Source organism: Schistocerca cancellata, chromosome 9 (genome assembly GCF_023864275.1).
Source record: "Schistocerca cancellata isolate TAMUIC-IGC-003103 chromosome 9, iqSchCanc2.1, whole genome shotgun sequence".
NCBI classification, from domain to species: domain Eukaryota; kingdom Metazoa; phylum Arthropoda; class Insecta; order Orthoptera; family Acrididae; genus Schistocerca; species Schistocerca cancellata.
The window spans coordinates 227596926-227618768 of record NC_064634.1 but is presented as its reverse complement, the minus strand read 5'-3'; the positions used below and the strand labels follow the sequence as shown (position 1 = coordinate 227618768).

Genomic DNA, 21843 nt, shown 5'->3' with positions numbered 1-21843 from the left:
TCTCTCCATTGAAAAAATAAAAAGTGAAGTGGGTTGCTATAGTAAAAGTTATCATGCAGAGATGATTCAGTTTACATAAGCAAAATGGAAATAGTGAAAAATGAGCTCAAAGGACCACAAATTGCCATGTCACAATCCACAGGTCTTTAAACAAAACTCAAATAACAACAAACTGTGAGGAATAGATGATATTCATGTTGAATTATTAAACAGTGCTTGAGATACGGCAAAATTACAGCTGTGCAGATTTATGTGTGTCTGCTAAGAGGATGGAAAACTACTAATGGAATTAATAAAATGTAAAACAATCACCATACCTAAGAAACGAAATGTCAACGGTTTTTTAAATGACGGATCCTTGGCGTTAATAAGCAGTGCTTTAAAACCTGTACCCAATATTGTTAAGTAAAGGTTAAAAGCTGGAATTAACTAACATTTATGAAATGGTTGATTTGGATTTAGGAGAGGAAAAGGAACCAGGGAACCCATAATAGCATGATGAATGATCTTACAACAAATGAACAGGAAAACATATGTCACACTTGTCAATCTAGACAAGAATTTAGACTGAATGGACTGGAAGATACTGAATAAAACTGGAACAGGCTGAAGAGATAAAAAATGGATTCTTAATCTTTGCAAAAAACAGAGGGCAGAAATAGATATCAGTGGCACTAAGAAGGAAACTAGGATAGCAGTCTGTCCTCTCTCTACTTATTTATTTAATTTATCTGCATGAAGTGGAATGCAAACAATGGAAAGCAGCACCAAAGGGATCAAACCAATGGTAAACCAATAATGATGCAGCGGTTTTACTAGATTCTGAAAAGGACGGGAAAGAAAATATTAAAAATTTTGTCTGATATGTTGGACAACCGCAAAACAAGAATAAACACAAGTAATGTGACAGGTAAATCAGTAACATAAGTAAGAGCAAATGTCAAGATACAAAGTCAAATGCTAATTACAATTTATTACACTTTTTTACAAGGTCTTCGTCATTCACTATCCCTGACTGGACAGACTGTGTCAAAGTTACAATCAAGTGATTTACAATATAATGAATTACACAATAACATCTAAACTTTATTTTGGTAATGTATATAGACTATGTCATGTTCACTGAGTCCATTTGCTTTCTTCACAGTCAAAGAATTCTTGACAGAGTATAGTGGGCATTATTTTAGGCCTTCAGGAGTTTGTTTCTTGAAGTTGTCCAGTGGCAGTGTCTGCAGTTCAACAGGTAGTTAATTGAACATCCTCACAGCGATCACTGGAAAAGTGTCTCTTGTTTTGGACAGTCAGCAGGCTGGTAGATATATGTCTTTTTTGCTGCGGGTATTATGTTTATGGATGTTATGCCTCTTGCTGTAGGTGTTCTCTGTAGGTTTTCTCTTATGTTGATGAGGCATAATAATACATAGTGGCTATAAACAGTCATTATTCCCAATGTTCTGAATAATGGTCTACAGTGTTCCAGGTTACTGCTCGATGCAATAATTCTTATTGCCTTCATTTGCAGTAGCAGCACATTCTTGCAGCCTGCCAAATGACCCCATAGCTGTAATCCAGACAAAATGTGGCTATGTAACAAAGCATAGTAGACAGTTATCAGAAACTGGTCTGTAATCACTTTTTTTTTAAATCTTCATAGGAGGTACTTTACACAAGAGAGTTTCTTGCAAACATGCACAGTGTATTCATTTCATGAGAGTTTATGGTCTAACAGTTTCACAGATTTTATATGGTCAGAGTATATGTTTTTTTGAAGGCTGCATACCATATGCTGGGTTTTTTGTTTATTTACTTTCATCTTGATGCTGATGAACCATTTTTTAGCGTTTTTGAACTGTACATCAGACTTCATGACTGCCTGGGCAGAATTTTCCACTTTGACAATAAGAGTACTGTCATCCACAAATTGTAGTGTCTCACTAACTTCACTTAAATCACTTACAAAAATGAGGAAGAGGAGTGGGGCTCTGACTGAACCTTGTGGCACAACATGTTCTACCTTCTGTTCCTGGGATGATGCTCCTTGGATTGAAACAATTTGCCTTTTGTTTTCCAAGTAAGAGTGAAGTGTAGCTAGGGCTGTACCTCACACCCCAAAGCTTTTTAGTATTTTGAGCAAGACCTTGTGAGGGATGCAGTCAAAAGCTTTGCATATATCACACAGCGTGAGTGCCATAAACTCTCTCTCCTTGAATGCCTGCATTACTTTTCTTGTTGTTGTTGTGGTCTTCAGTCCTGAGACTGGTTTGATGCAGCTCTCCATGCTACCCTACCCTGTGCAGGTTTCTTCATTTCCCAGTACCTACTGCAACCTACATCCTTCTGAATCTGCTTAGTGTATTCATCTCTTGGTCTCCCTCTACGATTTTTACCCTCCACGCTGCCCTCCAATGCTAAATTTGTGATCCCTTGATGCCTCAGAACATGTCCTACCAACCGGTCCATTCTTCTCGTCAAGTTCTGCCACAAACTCCTCTTCTCCCCAATTCTATTCAATACCTCCTCATTAGTTATGTGATCTACCCATCTAATCTTCAGCAATCTTCTGTAGCACCACATTTCAAAAACTTCTATTGCCTTCTTGTTCACACTATTTATCATCCGTGTTTCACTTCCAGACATGGCTGCACTACATAAAAATACTTTCAGAAACGACTTCCTGACACTTAAATCTATACTCGATGTTAACAAATTTCTCTTCTTCAGAAACGCTTCCCTTGCCATTGCCAGTCTACATTTTATATCCTCTCTACTTCGACCATCATTAGTTATTTTGCTCCCTAAATAGCAAAACTCCTTTACTACTTAAAGTGTCTCATTTCCTAATCTAATTCCCTCAGCATCACCCAACTTAATTCAACTACATTCCATTATCCTCATTTTGCTTTTGTTGATGTTCATCTTATATCCTCCTTTCAAGACACTGTCCATTCCATTCAACTGCTTTTCCAAGTCCTTTGCTGTCTCTGACAGAATTACAATGTCATCGGCGAACCTCAAAATTTTTATTTCTACTCCATGGATTTTAATACCTACTCCGCATTTTTCTTTTGTTTCCTTTACTGCTTGCTCAATATACAGATTAAATAACATCGGGGAGAGGCTACAACCCTGTCTTACTCCCTTCCCAACCACTGCTTCCCTTTGATGCCCCTCGACTCTTATAACTGCCATCTGGTTTCTGTACAAATTGTAAATAGCCTTTCGCTTCCTGTATTTTACCCCTGCCACGTTTAGAATTTGGAAGAGAGTATTCCAGTCAACATTGTCAAAAGCTTGCTGTAAGTCTACAAATGCTAGAAATGTAGGTTTGCCTTTCCTTCATCTTTCTTCTAAGATAAGCCGTAAGATCAGTATTGCCTCACGTGTTCCAATATTTCTACAGAATCCAAACTGATCTTCCCCAAGGTCGGCTTCTACCCGTTTTTCCATTCGTCTGTAAAGAATTCGCAATAGTATTTTGCAGCTGTGACTTATTAAATTGACAGTTCAGTAATTTTCACATCTGTCAACACCTGCTTTCTTTGGGATTGGAATTATTATATTCTTCTTGAAGTCTGAGGGTATTTCACCTGTCTCATACATCTTGCTCACCAGATGGAAGAGTTTTGTCAGGACTGGCTCTCCCAAGGCTGTCAGTAGTTCTAATGGAATGTTGTCTATTCCCAGGGCCTTGTTCCGACTCTGGTCTTTCAATGCTCTGTCAAACTCTTCACGCAGAATCGCATCTCCCATTTCATCTTTATCTACATTCTCTTCCATTTCTATAATATTGTCCTCAAGTACATCGCCCTTGTATAGACCCTCTATATACTTCTTCCATCTTTCTGCTTTCCCTTCTTTGGTTAGAACTGGGTTTCTATCTGAGCTCTTGATCTTCATACAAGTGCTTCTCTTTTCTCCAAAGGTCTCTTTAATTTTCCTGTAGGCAGTGTCTATCTTACCCCTAGTGAGATAAGCCTCTACATCTTTACATTTGTCCTCTAGCCATCCCTGCTTAGACATTTTGCACTTCCTGTCGATCTCATTTTTGAGGCATTTGTATTCCTTTCTGCCTGCTTCATTTACTGCACTTTTATATTTTCTCCTTTCATCAATTAAATTCAATATTTCTTCTGTTAACCAAGGATTTCTACTAGCCCTCGTTTCTTTACCTACTTGTTCCTCTGCTGCCTTCACTACTTCATCCCTCAGAGCTACCCATTCTTCTTCTGCTGTACTTCTTCCACCACTGCTGTCAATTCTTCCCTTATGCTCTCCCTGAAACTCTGTACAACCTCTGGTTTAGTCAGCTTATCCAGGTCCCATCTCCTTAAATTCCCACCTTTTTGCAGTTTCTTCAATTTTAATCTGCAGTTCATAACCAATAGATTGTGGTCAGAGTCCACATCTGCCCCTGGAAATGTCTTACAATTTAAAACCTGGTTCCTAAATCTCTGTCTTACCATTATATAATCTATCTGATACCTTTTAGCATCTCCAGGATTCTTCCTCGTATACTACCTTCTTTTATGATTCTTGAACCAAGTGTTAGCTATGATTAAGTTATGCTCTGTGCAAAATTCTACCAGACGGCTTCCTCTTTCATTTCTTAGCCCCAATCCATATTCACCTACTATGTTTCCTTCTCTCCCTTTTCCTACACTCGAATTCCAGTCACCCTTGACTATTAAATTTTCGTCTGCCTTCACTATCTGAATAATTTCTTTTATCTCATCATACATTTCATCAATTTCTTCGTCATCTGCAGAGCTAGTTGGCGTATAAACTTGTACTACTGTAGTAGGCATGGGCTTCATGTCTATCTTGGCCACAATAATGAGTTCACTGTGTCGTTTGTAGTAGCTTACCCGCATGCCTATTTTTTTATTCATTATTATACCTACTTCTGTATTACCTCTATTTGATTTTGTATTTATAACCCTGTATTCACCTGACCAAAAGTCTTGTTCCTCCTGCCACCGAACTTCACTAATTCCCACTATATCTAACTTTAACCTATCCATTTCCCTTTTTAAATTTTCTAACCTACCTGCTCGATTAAGGGATCTGACATTCAACACTCTGATCCGTAGAACGCCAGTTTTCTTTCTCCTGATAACAACATCCTCTTGAGTAGTCCCCGCCTGGAGATCCGAATGGGGGACTACTTTACCTCCGGAATATTTTATCCAAGAGGACGCCATCATCATTTAATCATACAGTAAAGCTGCATGCCCTCGGGAAAAATTACGGCTGTAGTTTCCCCTTGCTTTCAGCCATTCGCAGTACCAGCACAGCAAGGCCGTTTTGGTTATTGTTACAAGGCCAGATCAGTCAATCATCCAGACTGTTGCCCCTGCAACTACTGAAAAGGCTGCTGCTCCTCTTCAGGAACCCTACATTTGTCTGGCTTCTCAACAGATATCCCTCCGTTGTGGTTGCACTTACGGTACGGCCAACTGTATCACTGAGGCATGCAAGTCTGTCCTCCAATGGCAAGGTCCATGGTTCATGAGGGGGACTTTCCTTAATAGGTCTAATGATACGGTGGTACAGGACTTTCCCTTGTGGAATCTATGATTTGCATGTATGAAGATATTGTTTTCTTCAAAATAAGTTAGGATCTGATCTTTCCTGATAGATTCAATCAGTTTTGCTAGTATAGGAATGATTGATATTGGCCTAAAACTTGACACATTATCTGGGTTTCCTTTTTTGTAAACTGCTACTGTCCTTGAAAGTTTCAAGAAATCTGGGAAAACTCCTGCAGATAGGCATTTGTTTATAACTGTTACTAATTGCTGTGCTATTTCTCCAATATTTTTCTTTAGGACAGTACAGGAAATAATGCAGATATCTTGACTCTCTGAAGTTTTGTACGATTTTACTATTTTCACCATGCCATTTGCATGTACTTTTTTCCATGTTTCAAATTTACTGAGTTTTATTTGGCAAGTAAACAGCAGGATCTATAACCGAGTCTGGGATTTCAACAAAAGTGTTTTCTATAGCTTTGATGGAGAAGTCATTGAAGTCATCAGGACTGCAGGCATTAGAAGAGGAAGTAGGCTTCTTCTTATGTTCATTTACAAGAGTCCAAGCTGCTTTGCGCGGATTATAGGCTTCTCTTATGAATCTATCATTCCCTCTCCTTTTAGCTTCTTCTACTTTTTTTCTGTAAAATTTCTTGGCCTCTAAGTAATTGCTGTGGAACAATTTTTACTATTTGGAACTGTGGCTGGTTTGGCACAATCATTCCACATTAGAACAATGTTTTTTTAGATTGGCTAGCTCAGGTATGTACCATGTTTTTGCATTTAGAGTTTTATGTTTTCCTTGTGTTTTACCTGTGTGGCTTTTCTTAGGTATTAGTGGGAACATCTCACCAAATTTGGTTTTTAGTGTCTGGAAAAGAACATTTAAGGTTTCATTGGGTTTTGCTTCTGTAATTAATTGCTGCCAGTTTATACTGGACAGTGGGGCATTGAAAGTGTCTAGTTTTTCTTTTGGCACTATTCTTCTGTGAAACACATAATTTGATTGCCATGTCTTTGTCTGTTTGTTACCCAGAGTCTTCGTTTGTAGTTTCATGACTAATGTACTGTGGTCTGCTATTATTGCATCAACTACTTTTATTTTGTAACTCCACATATCTATGTTTGTAATAATGGTGTCGAGGTAGGCATCACCTCTAGTTGGAAGTCTGTTTGCTATAAAGACACCATAACTATTTACTAAATTGAAGAATGCTCTCTCTTTTGTACTATTTTCACCTATGTGTACATTAAGATTGCCACACAGTGCAGTTTTCAGTTTAAGGTATGTTATGTGACATAAACAACTTTCTAATATATCTAAAAAGAAAGATGATGAGACTTTCCAAACAAAAGTGTTGGCAGGTCGATAGACACAGAAACAAACACAAACATACACACAAAATTCAAGCTTTTGCAACAAACGGTTGCTTTGTCAGGAAAGAGGGAAGGAGAGGGAAAGACGAAAGGATGTGGGTTTTAAGGGAGAGGGTAAGGAGTCATTCCAATCCCAGACATGAAAATGTCTGCTTGTGTCTGTGTATATGCGGATGGATATGTGTGTGTGTGCGAGTGTATACCTGTCCTTTTTTCCCCCTAAGGTAAGTCTTTCCGTTCCCGGGATTGGAATGACTCCTTACCCTCTCCCTTAAAACACACATCCTTTCGTCTTTCCCTCTCCTTCCCTCTTTCCTGACGAAGCAACCGTTTGTTGCGAAAGCTTGAATTTTGTGTGTATGTTTGTGTTTGTTTGTGTGTCTATCGACCTGCCAGCGCTTTTGTTTGGTAAGTCTCATCATCTTTCTTTTTAGATATATTTTTCCCACGTGGAATGTTTCCCTCTATTATAAAAAACTTTCTAAGTTAGAAATAAAGTTTTCGAAATTTCCATTTGGTGAATGGTACACTGAAACAAAAATCATATTCATAACTACTAGTTCTAAGTCGGCCAGTTCTAAATCCATATCTGAGGAGTAATTTCTGTTCCACATCTCTAATGTTCAGATTTTTATTGGTATACTCAGACATTTCTCCACGAGTGGTATTTCTTGATACCATGAGCTCACCATCTCTAGGTATTCAATGCATTTGTAATTTTCACCCTCTTCTTTGTCGAGTCAGTGCTCACACACACATATCATATCTGGCTTTGCATCTTCTATATATATATAGACAACAGATCACATGTACACTAGCTGAAACTATGGGTACATTATTTTGATTCCAGTTTTGTTGACCTGCAGTTGCAATAATAGGCTCTATCATACTGCTGCCTTGAATGTTCTCTGGAATAAAAAAACGCTGTAATACTACATTCTTAGGCCATCTAGAACTGTTCATTACTTTTTCCTTTAGCTTGAATTCAACACCAATTTTGAAACTGCTGTTTAGACTTTTTGTAGCTAGTTTTTCTGCTTCAAAATTATTGAACTCAGGGAAGGTTTTACATAGGAAACTGATTACATTTTCAGATGTTGTGCTGTTTCTAACTTTGCTCAGCTGAAACCAAGCCTTTTTTCTCTATACAGTTCTTCCTGTTTTTAGAAGGTGCCTATTATGCTTGTTTGCCTGTTTCTAACATTGAAATTCCTAGCTGGTGTTGTTTCAAATATTTGAAGAATGGGTATTTCAAGGTTTTCATTTTGTCTAGAGCTCTGAGGTGTGGTTTTATAAGGCTGTTTGCACTCTGTAGATGTACTTATTTGATTATTAGTCATAGGTGGATTGTTTGGGTCATAAAAGCATACTTTCTTTCCTTTTTTGTGACAAACTTGTTGCCAATCAGTCTGATTATCACAAGAATGTTTCTCTGTGTTTCACATAATGTTTTTATTGTTTGTTTTTGGTTGCATTATTTTGCTGATGCTTCGTGACTTTCTAGGCTCACTCAGTGTTTCCCCGGTAACTTCATTTTCCATAGGCAGCATTTGTTTGTTGTGTATTTTTCCACTGTGTATTGCAGTAGAGGCTAATTGGGATGTGTGCTTTTCTAAACTACAAATTACGTAATTTGTCATGGGTTCACCGAGGGTCTCTGCAATTTGTTCTTTTTCTGAGGCCATCAAATGCTTATTTGTTTATTTTTGCTGGTTATTTCTGGGTTATAAGCAGATTTTGATTGGTCTTTTCTTAACCAATAATTTTTAGCATATTGTATTTTATTGAGTTTCTCTTTTATTTCAGCACTGTCTTTTGTGAGTTTGATCACTAGTTTTAATATTGTTCCCACTGATCCACTTAAATTTACACACTGTTCCATATTTTTTGCCTCAAGAATATGACTTAATGTTTGTGTTTGTTTGGCTGGATTGCAGGATTGCTTCTGTGAAATGATCAATTTATCTCTATTTGCATATTTATAATGTGGTTTGGAATCATCACATACCTCTGCAATTTTGGTTTTGCCCTGTCCATTTGAGCACTGTGTAGATTCTAAATCCATTGTAGGCAATACTTCTTTTGTTGATTTGATCTGTAGTGTGAGCTGACATGTTTCAAAACAGAACATGATTCTCTTTTGAACATTTTCACAATGCAAACGTCACTGCTACTTAGGCCAACACAATCACTGTGAAATTGTTTTTGACACCACAGTAATGCAAGTAAATGAATTTTGCAACTTGCTTGCTACAACAAAGGATAAAAAAGAACTGTAATGGATACTGAAAAAACTCAAATGACGGAATATCCAGAAAAAGAAGAATTACAAGGAATGAAGAAGCATCCAAAGGTAATAGTAATTTATTAGTGAATAACCACCTTAATATACAAATAAAAAATATGTTCACCAAATCATTTATTTGGAGCACATTATGCTAGGGACTCTGGTGAAAAAAGAATAGAAAAAAGTTAGATGACACAGAGACAATTTGATACCTTTGGTGGTGCTTTTCATTGTTTGCATTGGACTTCCTATAAATAAATTAAATACACAAGTAGAGAGAGGATAGCATGCTGTCCTAGCCTCTTTCTTAGTGCCAGTGACCATTGCAATCCTTTTAAAACAAGCAGAATATCTGAATATGGCATTTGTTGCAGCTGTTATATGGTGAAGAGCCATAAAAACATCCTGGACTGAAGGAAAACCCAATGAAAAAACACTAAGAAAATTAAAAAGGAAAGGATTTACATGATATGTAGCAGGAAAACTAAATTAATTGGACACACAATTTGATATTGCATGTTAATAAAAACACCTCAGAAGAAAAAATCCTGGGAAAAAACAAGACGCAGTTCCAGAACATCTATATTACAAACTGTTATCAATAAAATAAATTGCAGCAACAGCAGCCAAATGGTACAGATGACAAGGAATGGAAGAGGATGGTTACACCAACAAGGCAGTGCCTTTAGTGTCTTATGATGACAGTAACGTTATGAGAATAAACTTAAGTCCTTATAATGTTTTCTACACAGAGGAATGTCATCGCAGTGTAAGAAGATTCAGAACTGGCAGTACCACCTTCTGCACTGTTAAAGTCCATTTAAAAGATGCAGAACATCTGAATATTGTGTTTATTGCAGCTTTTGTTTCTACTAATGCCAATAGGTACCAATATGTAGTTAAGTAAAAAGTTCAACACTATTCCTTTGCTGCTTGAATGTTCTATGGCACAAACTATTTTTGTAAGAAATATGCAGGCCAATTAATTGTTGTTGTTGTTGTTGTTGTGGTCTTCAGTCCCGAGACTGGTTTGATGCAGCTCTCCATGCTACTCTATCCTGTGCAAGCTTCTTTATCTCCCAGTAACTACTGCAACCTATATCCTTCTGAATCTGCTTAGTGTATTCATCTCTTGGTCTCCCTCTACAATTTTTACCCTCCACGCTGCCCTCCAATACTCAATTGGTGATCCCTTGATGCCTCAGAACATGTCCTACCAACCGATCCCTTCTTCTAGTCAAGTTGTGCCACAAATTTCTCTTCCCCCCAATCCCATTCAATACCTCCTCATTAGTTATGTGATCTACCCATCTAATCTTCAGCATTCTTCTGTAGCACCACATTTCAAAAACTTCTATTGCCTTCATGTCCACACTATTTATCATCCGTGTTTCACTTCCATACATGGCTGCACTCCATACAAATACTTTCAGAAACGACTTCCTGACACTTAAACCTATACTCGATGTTAACAAATTTCTCTTCTTCTGAAATGCTTTCCTTGCCATTGCCAGTCTACATTTTATATCCTCTCTACTTTGACCATCATCAGTTATTTTGCTCCCCAAATAGCAAAACTCCTTTACTACTTTAAGTGTCTCATTTCCTAATCTAATTCCCTCAGCATCACCCGACTTAATTCAACTACATTCCATTATCCTCATTTTTCTTTTGTTGATGTTCATCTTATATCCTCCTTTCAAGATACTATTCATTCCATTCAACTGCTATTCCAAGTCCTTTGCTGTCTCTGACAGAATTACAATGTCATCGGCAAACCTCAAAATTTTTATTTCTTCTCCATGGATTTTAATACCTACTCCGAATTTTTCTTTTGTTTCCTCCACTGGTTGCTCAATATACAGATTGAATAACATCGGGGATAGGCTACAACCCTGTCTCACTCCCTTCCCAACCACTGCTTCCATTTCGTGTCTCTTGACTCTTATAACTGCCATCTGGTTTCTGTACAAATTGTAAATAGCCTTTCGCTCCCTGTATTTTACCCCTGCCACCTTCAGAATTTGAAAGAGAGTATACCAGTCAACATTATCAAAAGCTTTCTCTAAGTCTACAAATGCTAGAAATGTAGGTTTGCCTTTCCTTAATCTAGCTTCTAAGATAAGTCGTAGGGTCCGTATTGCCTCACGTGTTCCAGTATTACTACAGAATCCAAACTGATCTTCCCCGATGTCGGCTTCTACTAGTTTTTCCATTCATCTGTAAAGAATTCATGTTAGTATTTTGCAGCCTTGACTAATTAAACTGATAGTTCGGTAATTAATTATAAATTATAAATAATTACACCCTGTATATTTGTTGTTAAAATATTTTGTGTCTAAAAGCTAACATTCTTCATATTGTTCCTGCAACTAACTCATACAAAAAGTGTCTGATGTAACTACATTTTTTGGACATTAAATAAATATAAAACACACAAATGATAACACAGAAGTATAGAAATGTCTCTAGATGTAGATATAAAAAAGCATAAAATTTTCCAGGGACATGCAACAGTTATCCCAAACATTACACCACAAATGGCAGCCACTAGAATGAATTAGACTCAAGTCTGATCATTAACAAAAGATTTTATTATAATTTAGCACTATGATCATATTGTGCAAGTTACACTAATAATTAAATAACAGAAGGTTCAAATCTAACAAGACACCTTATATTTTAAGTTTTCGGTCATCAATAGGCACATAAACAAAACTGAAAAAGTTGCTCAGATTTGGACAATGTCCTACTTCAGAGCTTACTAAGGAATACATGCACATGGTACAGCTACCTTGTCCTGGGCTCTAGTCACCAGGGGCGATATGGCAAAACATTGCTTTGTAGATAGTTCAGGAAAAGGACATTATCTGAAAGAAGCTTAACAATGCTTTCTGTCTCATTTATGCATTTGTAATGTAAGAGTCTGTGATGTAAAAGCTTTAGATTTCTTATACGAGTATACAATTCACAGACCTTAAAGAATTATTCAATACAGTTTATTGAGTATTATGTTATCACACATTTATGATTGTGCTTATTCCTTTCACATTCATGATCCATTATCTAATGCCAGTTGGAATGAATGACTGTCCTCTGTGCAACATAGATGAGATGTCATTTGCAAGAATATGAAACTGGATAATTTACTCAAGTAAATGCTCTTTTTGTATGAGGCATGGAAACAAATAGAAAGTTCTGTAAAGATACTGTGTAAAACTTAGACCAATTATAAAACTGTAAGTAGACCAGTCATTAATAAACATTAACATGGTTCACAAGGTAATGAAATAATGTAACTTTAGCATTCAAACTTAGGTTATATTACTATTAATAGTAATTAAGCCCTTAAGCAGTAATTTCCCTATGAAAAACAAGTGTTTACAATTTATGCTTTACAACATTTTCTATGAAAGAGGAAGTCTGTAAGGAAACAATATATGTCAGTTCCTTATTGTACAAATTACTGTTATATTTAATTTTCTGAGAATATGAAGTTTCTCAATATAACTTTACAGAAGTATTTTCTAATAATGGATTTGTTACATTTTTGTACAAGGGTCAGTGCAAGGCCAAGCATGTAAGTTGTTGTTGAGTTGTTCTTCAGTTAGTATGGTCATTAAAGTGAGAAACAAGAAATGTATTAATTATTATGTGTTTGAAGATTGACTCAATACACAATTATGTGAGCTAAAAATCAGTACTCCATTCTGTAGTTTCAAAATAAGACCTGGAAGTCTCATTAAAAATAGACATCAAGCCAATTTGATTCAGTAGGTATTATTTTTCCCCCCATGAACCATGGACCTTGCCGTTGGTTGGGAGGCTTGCGTGCCTCAGCGATACAGATAGCCGTACCATAGGTACAGCCACAACAGAGAAGTATCTGTTGAGAGGCCAGACAAACGTGTGATTCCTGAAGAGGGGCAGCAGCCTTTTCAGTAGTTGCAGGGGCCACAGTCTGGATGATTGACTGATCTGGCCTTGTAACAATAACCAAAATGGCCTTGCTGTGCTGGTACTGCGAATGGGTGAAAGCAAGGGGAAACTACAGCCGTAATTTTTCCCGAGGGCATGCAGCTTTACTGTATAATTAAATGATGATGGCGTCCTCTTGGATAAAATATTCCAGAGGTAAAATAGTCCCCCACTCAGATCTCTGGGCGGGGACTACTCAAGAGGATGTCGGAATCAGGAGAAAGAAAACTGGCGTTCTACAGATCGGAGCGTGGAATGTCAGATCCCTTAATCGGGCAGGTAGGTTAGAAAATTTAAAAAGGGAAATGGATAGGTTAAAGTTAGATATAGTGGGAATTAGTGAAGTTTGGTGTCAGGAGGAACAAGACTTCAGGTCAGGTGACTACAGGGTTATAAACACAAAATCAAATAGGGGTAATGCAGGAGTAGGGTTAATAATGAATAGGAAAATAGGAATGCGGGTAAGCTACTACAAACAGCACAGCGAATGCATTGTTGTGGCCAAGATAGATACGAAGGCCACACCTACTACAGTTGCAAGTGCAGTGCAAGTTTATATGCCAACTAGCTTGGCAGATGACAAATAAATTGAAGAAATGTATGATGAAATAAAAGAAATTATTCAGATAGTGAAGGGAGACGAAAATTTGATAGTCATGGGTGACTGGAATTCGAGTGTAGGAAAAAGGAGAGAAGGAAACGTAGTAGGTGAATATGGATTGGGGCTAAGAAATGAAAGAGGAAGCCACCTGGTGGAATTTTGCACAGAGCATAAATTAATCATAGCTAACACTTGGTTTAAGAATCATGAAAGAAGATAGTATACATGGAAGAACCCTGGAGATACTAAAAGGTATCAGATAGATTATATAATGGTAAGACAGAGATTTAGGAACCAGGTTGTAAATTGTAAGACATTTCCAGGGGCAGATGTGGACTCTGACCACAATCTATTGGTTATGACCTGTAGATTAAAACTGAAGAAACTGCAAAAAGGTGGGAATTTAAGGAGATGGGACCTGGATAAACTGAAAGAACCAGAGGTTGTACAGAGTTTCAGGGAGAGCATAGGGGAACGATTGACAGGAATGGGGAAAAAAATACAGTAGAAGAAGAATGGGTAGCTTTGAGCGATGAAGTAGTGAAGGCAGCAGAGGATCAAGTAGGTAAAAAGACGAGGGCTAGTAGAAATCCTTGGGTAACGGAAGAAATACTGAATTTAATTGATCAAAGGAGAAAACATAAAAATGCAATAAATGAAGCAGGCAAAAAGGAGTACAAACGTCTCAAAAATGAGATCGACAGGAAGTGCAAAATGGCTAAGCAGGGATGGCTAGAGGACAAATGCAAAGATGTAGAGGCTTATCTCACTAGGGGTAAGATAGATACTGCCTACAGGAAAATTAAAGAGACCTTTGGAGATAAGAGAACCCCTTGTATGAACATCAAGAGCTCAGATGGAAACCCAGTTCTAAGCAAAGAAGGGAAAGCAGAAAGGTGGAAGGAGTATATAGAGGGTCTATACAAGGGCATTGTACTTGAGGACAATATTATGGAAATGGGAGAGGATGTAGATGAAGATAAAATGGGAGATACGATACTGAGTAAAGAGTTTGACAGAGCACTGAAAGACCTGAGTCGGAACAAGGCCCCCGGAGTAGACAACATTCCATTGGAACTACTGACAGCCTTGGGAGAGCCAGTCCTGTCAAAACTCTACCATCTGGTGAGCAAGATGTATGAAACAGGCGAAATACCCTCAGATGTCAAGAAGAATATAATAATTCCAATCCCAAAGAAAGCAGGTGTTGACAGATGTGAAAATTACTGAACAATCAGTTTAATAAGCCACAGCTGCAGAATACTAGCACGAATTCTTTACAGATGAATGGAAAAACTAGTAGAAGCCGACCTCGGGGAAGATCAGTTTGGATTCCGTAGAAACACTGGAACACGTGAGGCAATACTGACCTTACGACTTATCTTAGAAGAAAGATTAAGGAAAGGCAAACCTATGTTTCTAGCATTTGTAGACTTACAGAAAGCTTTTGACAATGTTGACTGGAATAATCTCTTTCAAATTCTAAAGGTGGCAGGGGTAAAATACAGGGAGGAAAAGGCTGTTTACAATTTGTACAGAAACCAGATGGCAGTTATAAGAGTCGAGGGGCATGAAAGGGAAGCAGTGGTTGGGAAGGGAGTAAGACAGGGTTGTAGCCTCTCCCCGATGTTATTCAATCTGTGTATTGAGCAAGCAGTGAAGGATCAAATCAAAAATTCGGAGTAGGTATTAAAATCCATGGAGAAGAAATAAAAACTTTGAGGTTCGCCGATGACATTGTAATTCTGTCAGAGACAGCAAAGGACTTGGAAAAGCAGTTGAATGGAATGGACAGTGTCTTGAAAGGAGGATATAAGATGAACATCAACAAAAGCAAAATGAGGATAATGGAATGTAGTCGAATTAAGTCGGGTGATGCTGAGGGAATTAGATTAGGAAATGAGACACTTAAAGTAGTAAAGGAGTTTTGCTATTTGGGAAGCAAAATAACTGATGATGGTCGAAGTAGAGAGGACATAAAATGTAGACTGGCAATGGCAAGGAAAGCGTTTCTGAAGAATAAAAATTTGTTAGCATCGAGTGTAGATTTAAGAGTCTTGAAGTCGTTTCTGAAAGTATTTGTATGGAGTGTAGCCATGTATGGAAGTGAAATGTGGATGATAAATAGTTTAGAGAAGAAGAGAATAGATGCTTTCGAAATGTGGTGCTACAGAAGAATGCTGAAGACTAGATGGGTAGATCACATAACTAATGAGGAGGTATTGAATAGAATTGGGGAGAAGAGGAGCTTGTGGCACAACTTGATTAGAAGAAGGGATCGGTTGGTACGACATGTTCTGAGACAAAGAGGGATCATCAATTTAGTATTGGAGGGCAGCGTGGAGGGTAAAAATCATAGAGGGAGACCAAGAGATGAATACACTAAGCAGATTCAGAAGGATGTAGGCTGCAGTAGGTACTGGGAGATGAAGAAGCTTGCACAGGATAGAGTAGCATGGAGAGCTGCATCAAACCAGTCTCAGGACTGAAGACCACAACAACAGGTATTATTTAAAACTCAATATATTCCATGCCATAAGAGAAAGTGCATAATTTGATCATTTAATCTTCTGCATGGCTGCAGTTATATAATACACAGTAGATGGAAAGATTTTATATCTGACTTGAACTGAAAGATGTGATCAAAAACTATCAAACTTTCTTCTTTCCTGCAGGAGGCTTTATTTGGTGGTGGCAGACATTCATCTGCATTTCTGAATTTTTCCCAACTGGCGTTAAGTGTCAGTCATGGGCAGTTAGAGTGCAAGTGACAATATGTGTACTTCAATTAAATAACTAAAATAGTTTGTGTCTGATATATTGCAGCAGTGAGAGGCATTGTTGGTGGTATGCAGCCAGCCATGCTAAACAAGGCTCTGAATATATATTCTAAACAGCCAACATACCTTGGCTGTGGCACCCACTACAGTTTGATGGCAGCTTGCCCCTACCTCTTAACTCAGCTGTCCCCTACCACTCAGCTCACTGAAACACCAGTCACAAAGTTATTTTAAAGGGAATATAGTAAGTGCTCACCACATTCCAGTAATTTGAAAAATAATGTAACAAACCGAGCAGCAGTATTGCATCAAATTTTGCCAAAAGCTGGGAGATAACAAGTGGAAAACACCCAGAAAATTCAGCAAGCTTTTGTGGCAATGCCAGATGCAACTCATGCATAAAGGAATGGTGAAGCCACTTCAAAAACGGATGAATTTTAGTGGACAGCTAACTGCATTCAGGCTCACCCTCAACAATTGAAATACAAATATCACTGACCAAGTGAGGACTTTGGTCAAAGTAGAGTGTCACCTCATAGTACTTGCAAATGAGGAAGGGGTAAGAACTGGATGAGAAAATTCAATTCTAACTGTTGATTTGTGCATGAGGAGAATGTCTACAAAATTCATATAAAAACTGTTGACAAAATTGGGGAAGAAATGCCCTGCAGAAACTGCATGACATGTTTGACAATGCAAACGGTAACTGAAACTTTTTTAATGATGTGATCACAGGGGATGAGACATTAGTTTATGGTTCAGTTATCACAGTGAACATATTTGACAGTAAAAGCACAGCAGATCTGCAGCAAATGTCAATGTAATGTTGACTGTTTTCTTCAAATCTCATGGGATGATGCACAATGATTATGAGTCACAAGGCCAAAGCATCACAAAGGAATACCAACTGGAGATCCTTTATCACCTTTGTGATGTTGTGCAGTTCAAATAACTGGATCTGTGGGTAGGAAAATTTTGGTAACTCTATCATGATACTGCATCCGTCCATTCAACACATATTCAAATTTTCCTCACCAATACAATTTTCCTGCAGTTAGTTAGGCAGCCTATTCCCCTTCTATGGTTCGGTATGACTTTTGGCTGTTTCCCAAGCTAAAAATGGCACTGAAAGGAACACAGTTTGAGTCAAGAAAAGGCATAATCCAGAAAGCAATGTCCTAACTGATCACTGTTGCAAAGAACACATTCCAGAAGTGTTTCTAAAAATGACAGGAGCAATAGGAGAAGTGTGTGCATTGTATAGGTACTACATTGCAGGGGATTATAGTGCTGTACCTCCAAATTAATAAATGTATTTTTGCCAACCAAAGGTCCAATACTCTTGTAACACACCTTGTATATTGTGAGTTGATGATGTGAAATTTTTGGGAATACATCTTCGTGATGATCTCAAATGGAATACACATATTCGGTCTCTGACAGTTAAAATTTCATCTATTTGCTATATGCTGATGATACTGAACTTGAGCAGTAATAGGGAAACAGTACTGCAGGCATATCATGCACAATTCCAATCTGCAATCACATATGGAATCTTATTCTGGGGAAATTCCCCAAGTAGCCAAACTACAATCAAAAGACAAAAATGAGCTGTTAGAATCATCTGCAACAAGAAGAGGCAAAATTCACATCTCTCTCTTTCCCAAACATGAAGATCCCCAACCATCCACCCTTGTGTCTACATGAAGCAATAGTCTTTGTAAGAGAATATTTAACAACATACAATGCTTATAAACAAAACAGCCCTGTACATAACCATGAAATAACAAATCGCAATAATACTCACATCTCTTATGTCAGAAAAGTGTTAAACATAGTGCAACACTCTAATGTTCTGATGACTTAAAGTGTGAGTGTGGGTCTGAGTTACACTGATTTATTTCCTCAAACCACATTCCACTTCTTTATGAGATGAGTTACTTGGGATTTGCAGCCACACTTCTTTACTGGATAGCTGGCTGCTGGAAACTCTCTTGATTTCTTCTCTGTCAAATAATGCTAGGTACAGCAACTTTCAAGCCTCTTTCTACTTATAAAATGAGTAGACATACAAACTTTCCTTTTCATCAGTTAACAATGTATTTGACTTTCATGCACAATATAATTCACACTTTCAACATACATATGTAACTTTCTTAAGTACCTCATACCGTCGAAATTAGAAACAAAATTAGCTACAGTTAAAAGAAAGTTGGATTGACTACCATGACTTTCTTAAAATGAATCAGAAAATACTTCTTGACTCTACCAAGGCTGAGTCAAGAGTCCATAATAGTACTTTTTCAACTGTTCTTGTTATAATTAACAATAGTCAATGACACAATAAGCACAGAGCAGCATGTAAACTCTATGGTTCTTCATTACACATTCACTAACACATCTATGGATTGTCCATAAGGTACTTGTTGGTGCCGTTCAGCCGCCGCGTCTACTTTATTCCCACAACTGATTTTAAACCTGCACACATAAACATGTGATGCATAGTAGGTAGGTTTCTACCATCCCTCACTCATATCTAGAATATTGTGTGTTTGAGATGGTACAAGGCTGAGTGGTTCCAGAATTTACACAGAAATTCTCGAATCACTACAACACAGCTGCACATAGTGCACCTCCTATCTAGCATAAAAATAATGAGTAAAGAATGCCTGTTCAAATAAAAAAGGTAAGCTATTTCTGATGAACCACAATTTCTACTTCGTTTATGAATTTGTCAGTGAGTGAAATGTAAAACAGTATCTTACTTCTAAGTAAAACTACTAGTCATAGCAAATATTACCTCTGTATGAGAAACATAATATAGCAAACAGATATAGTAAATTCAACCATACATATGTACTGTTGATCACTATTGTATAGAGGAATCACTTGTGGGATATCAACTATGTATGTAGTAAATGTCACTAAGATTGAATGTGTAATCATGATTAATTTCTGTACTGTCTTTGTGCATAAATGTGTTCATATGGATGTATTGTCTACTGTATTGTCTGTGGGAATCATTTGTGAGATATCAAATACGAAAGTAGCAAATGTTAGTTATGTTGAATATGAAATCATGGTAAATTTCTGTATTGCCCTTCAGTGAAAAATTTTTAATGTTTACCTCTGCATTATATTTTGACTTGTCCTATATATGTGCGAGTTGTCACAGGGCCAAATAAAAATAAATAAATACATTCCATGAAGGAGTTTCCATTACCATATTCCTAGTTATGGTAGAGAATTTTTAAGCCTTCTGTTACATCTTGAAGCTTGTAAGCCAGTGAACTATATAGTAATATAGTAATAGTATAGTATAGTAATATATGTGATAAATATCAATAAAATAATTTTGGACATAACATCAGAAAGACAAGTGTGCTTCCAGCAGCTGGGTGCTGCAAGTAATAACTTATGAATGGGATTGCAGACAAAAGATAAATGTAAGGAAAGATTTTTTTCTACTAACCATGTGCTGTGTTACCTGCTACCAGCATATATTTTTTATCAGACTTTGTACCAAGAACATAGAAAATATCATCAATATGTCCAACTTTAAACCACTCTGCATGTTGTGTTTCCAAATGTAGTGTTGAGAGCACTTTCTGTTCATCACATTTGTCACTGCCATTGGCACAGTTTTCATTGCATGGTTTCCCACTTCTTCCACAAATATTTGGTATTATATCCTGAAACAAATATAGTCTTTACCTTGAACTATTTTAAAAATGCAGATACAGCACTCAGGTAATTAGTTTGCTATATTCTACTGTGTATTTTAAAATATTTAAAGTATGCAGTTATTATATCAAAATTTCACTAGCAAATTAAATATATAAGGGGTGATCAAAAAGTTTCCATTTGAGAGCATGGCTACGGCATATATGCAATATAATACAACTTCAGTGCAGATATATCATCACCAACTTACAGGAAAGTAATTTGTGTGGCACTTGTACCTTTCCAACACTGGTAGATGTCCATCAGAGAATGAAAGGTGTTTATGGAGCAGCAAGTCTGTCAAAAACCACCAATGTGGAATGATGCACCAAGTTCGTAGTTGTTCGTGGCTCGACACAAGACACTAGTTGATCAGGGAGGCAAGCCTCATCTATGATGGAGAAGTGGGAGGCACTCAAGCACCCACCCTATAGTCCTTATCTCTCAATATGTGATTATCCTTCCTTCAGTTCCTTAAAAAAGGGCCTTGAAGGGTCAATGATTCCAGTCAGATGAGGGTGTGCAGCAAACAGTTATGGACTTCTTCAGACAGCGGGATAATGTACTGACAAACAGATCTCTTCTACCTGGTGCATCAGTGGTATGCTCACAGCAATTTTTCCAGTTGGTGTATTGATTATGGATGGTACAGCATTTGAATAGTTTTTTGATTGGCATTTATAGTTTTCTCCATAGGAGAGACATTACTAAAGTGGGTCTGAGTGCAACTGATGTGCTACCAGCAGGAAAGTATGAGGTGGAATCCAAAACTTTTGGGACTGGTGTTGCCATCTGGAAAGTAGGAGTAGTAGATCTTTGCACTGCTAGATGGCAAGAGCTGCATATCTGATGAGTCAGTGTGCAGAGTGGCATTCAGCTGGGAGGATGTGTTGCATGTCCAAGGTGATTTCTGTAATAGTCTGTGTTTGGTGTGTGGCGATTTTATGATGGATCTGCGAACACAACAGTGTGTGTGTATCAAATTCTGTGTGAATCTTGGGAAAAGTGCTATGGAGACGTTCAGTTATAACCCAGAGACAAAGCGACAATCGTCCGGTGGAAGAGCCTGGGCTCTTCAAGACCCAAAAAAACAAGACAGGTGAAGAGCAAAGTGAAGAGCATGATCATCATTTTCTTTGATACCGAGGGAATTGTGCACAAAGAATTTGTCCCACCTAACCAAACAGTGAATTCCATGTACTACTGTGCAATTTTGCGACAGCTCCGTGAAAACTTGCAGCGATGACAGCCCGAACTTTGTCATCAAGGGAACTGGCTGCTGCATCATGACAACATGCCCTGTCACTCATCCTTGCTCACTAGGAACTTTTTTGCAAAAAACAACATGGCATTTGTACCCTACCCACCGTACTTGCCAGATTTGGCACCATGCGACTTCGCACTATTCCCAAAACTGAAAATCAAGTTGAAAGGCCATTGGTTCAACACTCTAGAGAGTACTCAAGAAGCACCACTGGTGGTGATAAACACCCTCAAAGAACAGGGCTTCCAGAAAACGTTTGAACAGTGGCAGAAGCGCTGGGACCATTGTGTACATGCGGATGG

General features: G+C 37.7%; 1 protein-coding gene across 1 annotated transcript in view; it reads right to left on the bottom strand.

Moving 5' to 3' along the window:
• LOC126101302 (uncharacterized) overlaps nt 1-20060 on the bottom strand; it is a 264331-nt gene extending 244271 nt beyond the window's left edge. The window contains exon 1 of the mRNA XM_049911981.1: nt 20027-20060. Within this exon, the coding sequence (XP_049767938.1) occupies nt 20027-20054 (28 nt within the window). The 5' untranslated portion in view covers nt 20055-20060. The remainder of the gene's footprint in view (nt 1-20026) is intronic.
• Nucleotides 20061-21843: the final 1783 nt, after the last annotated feature.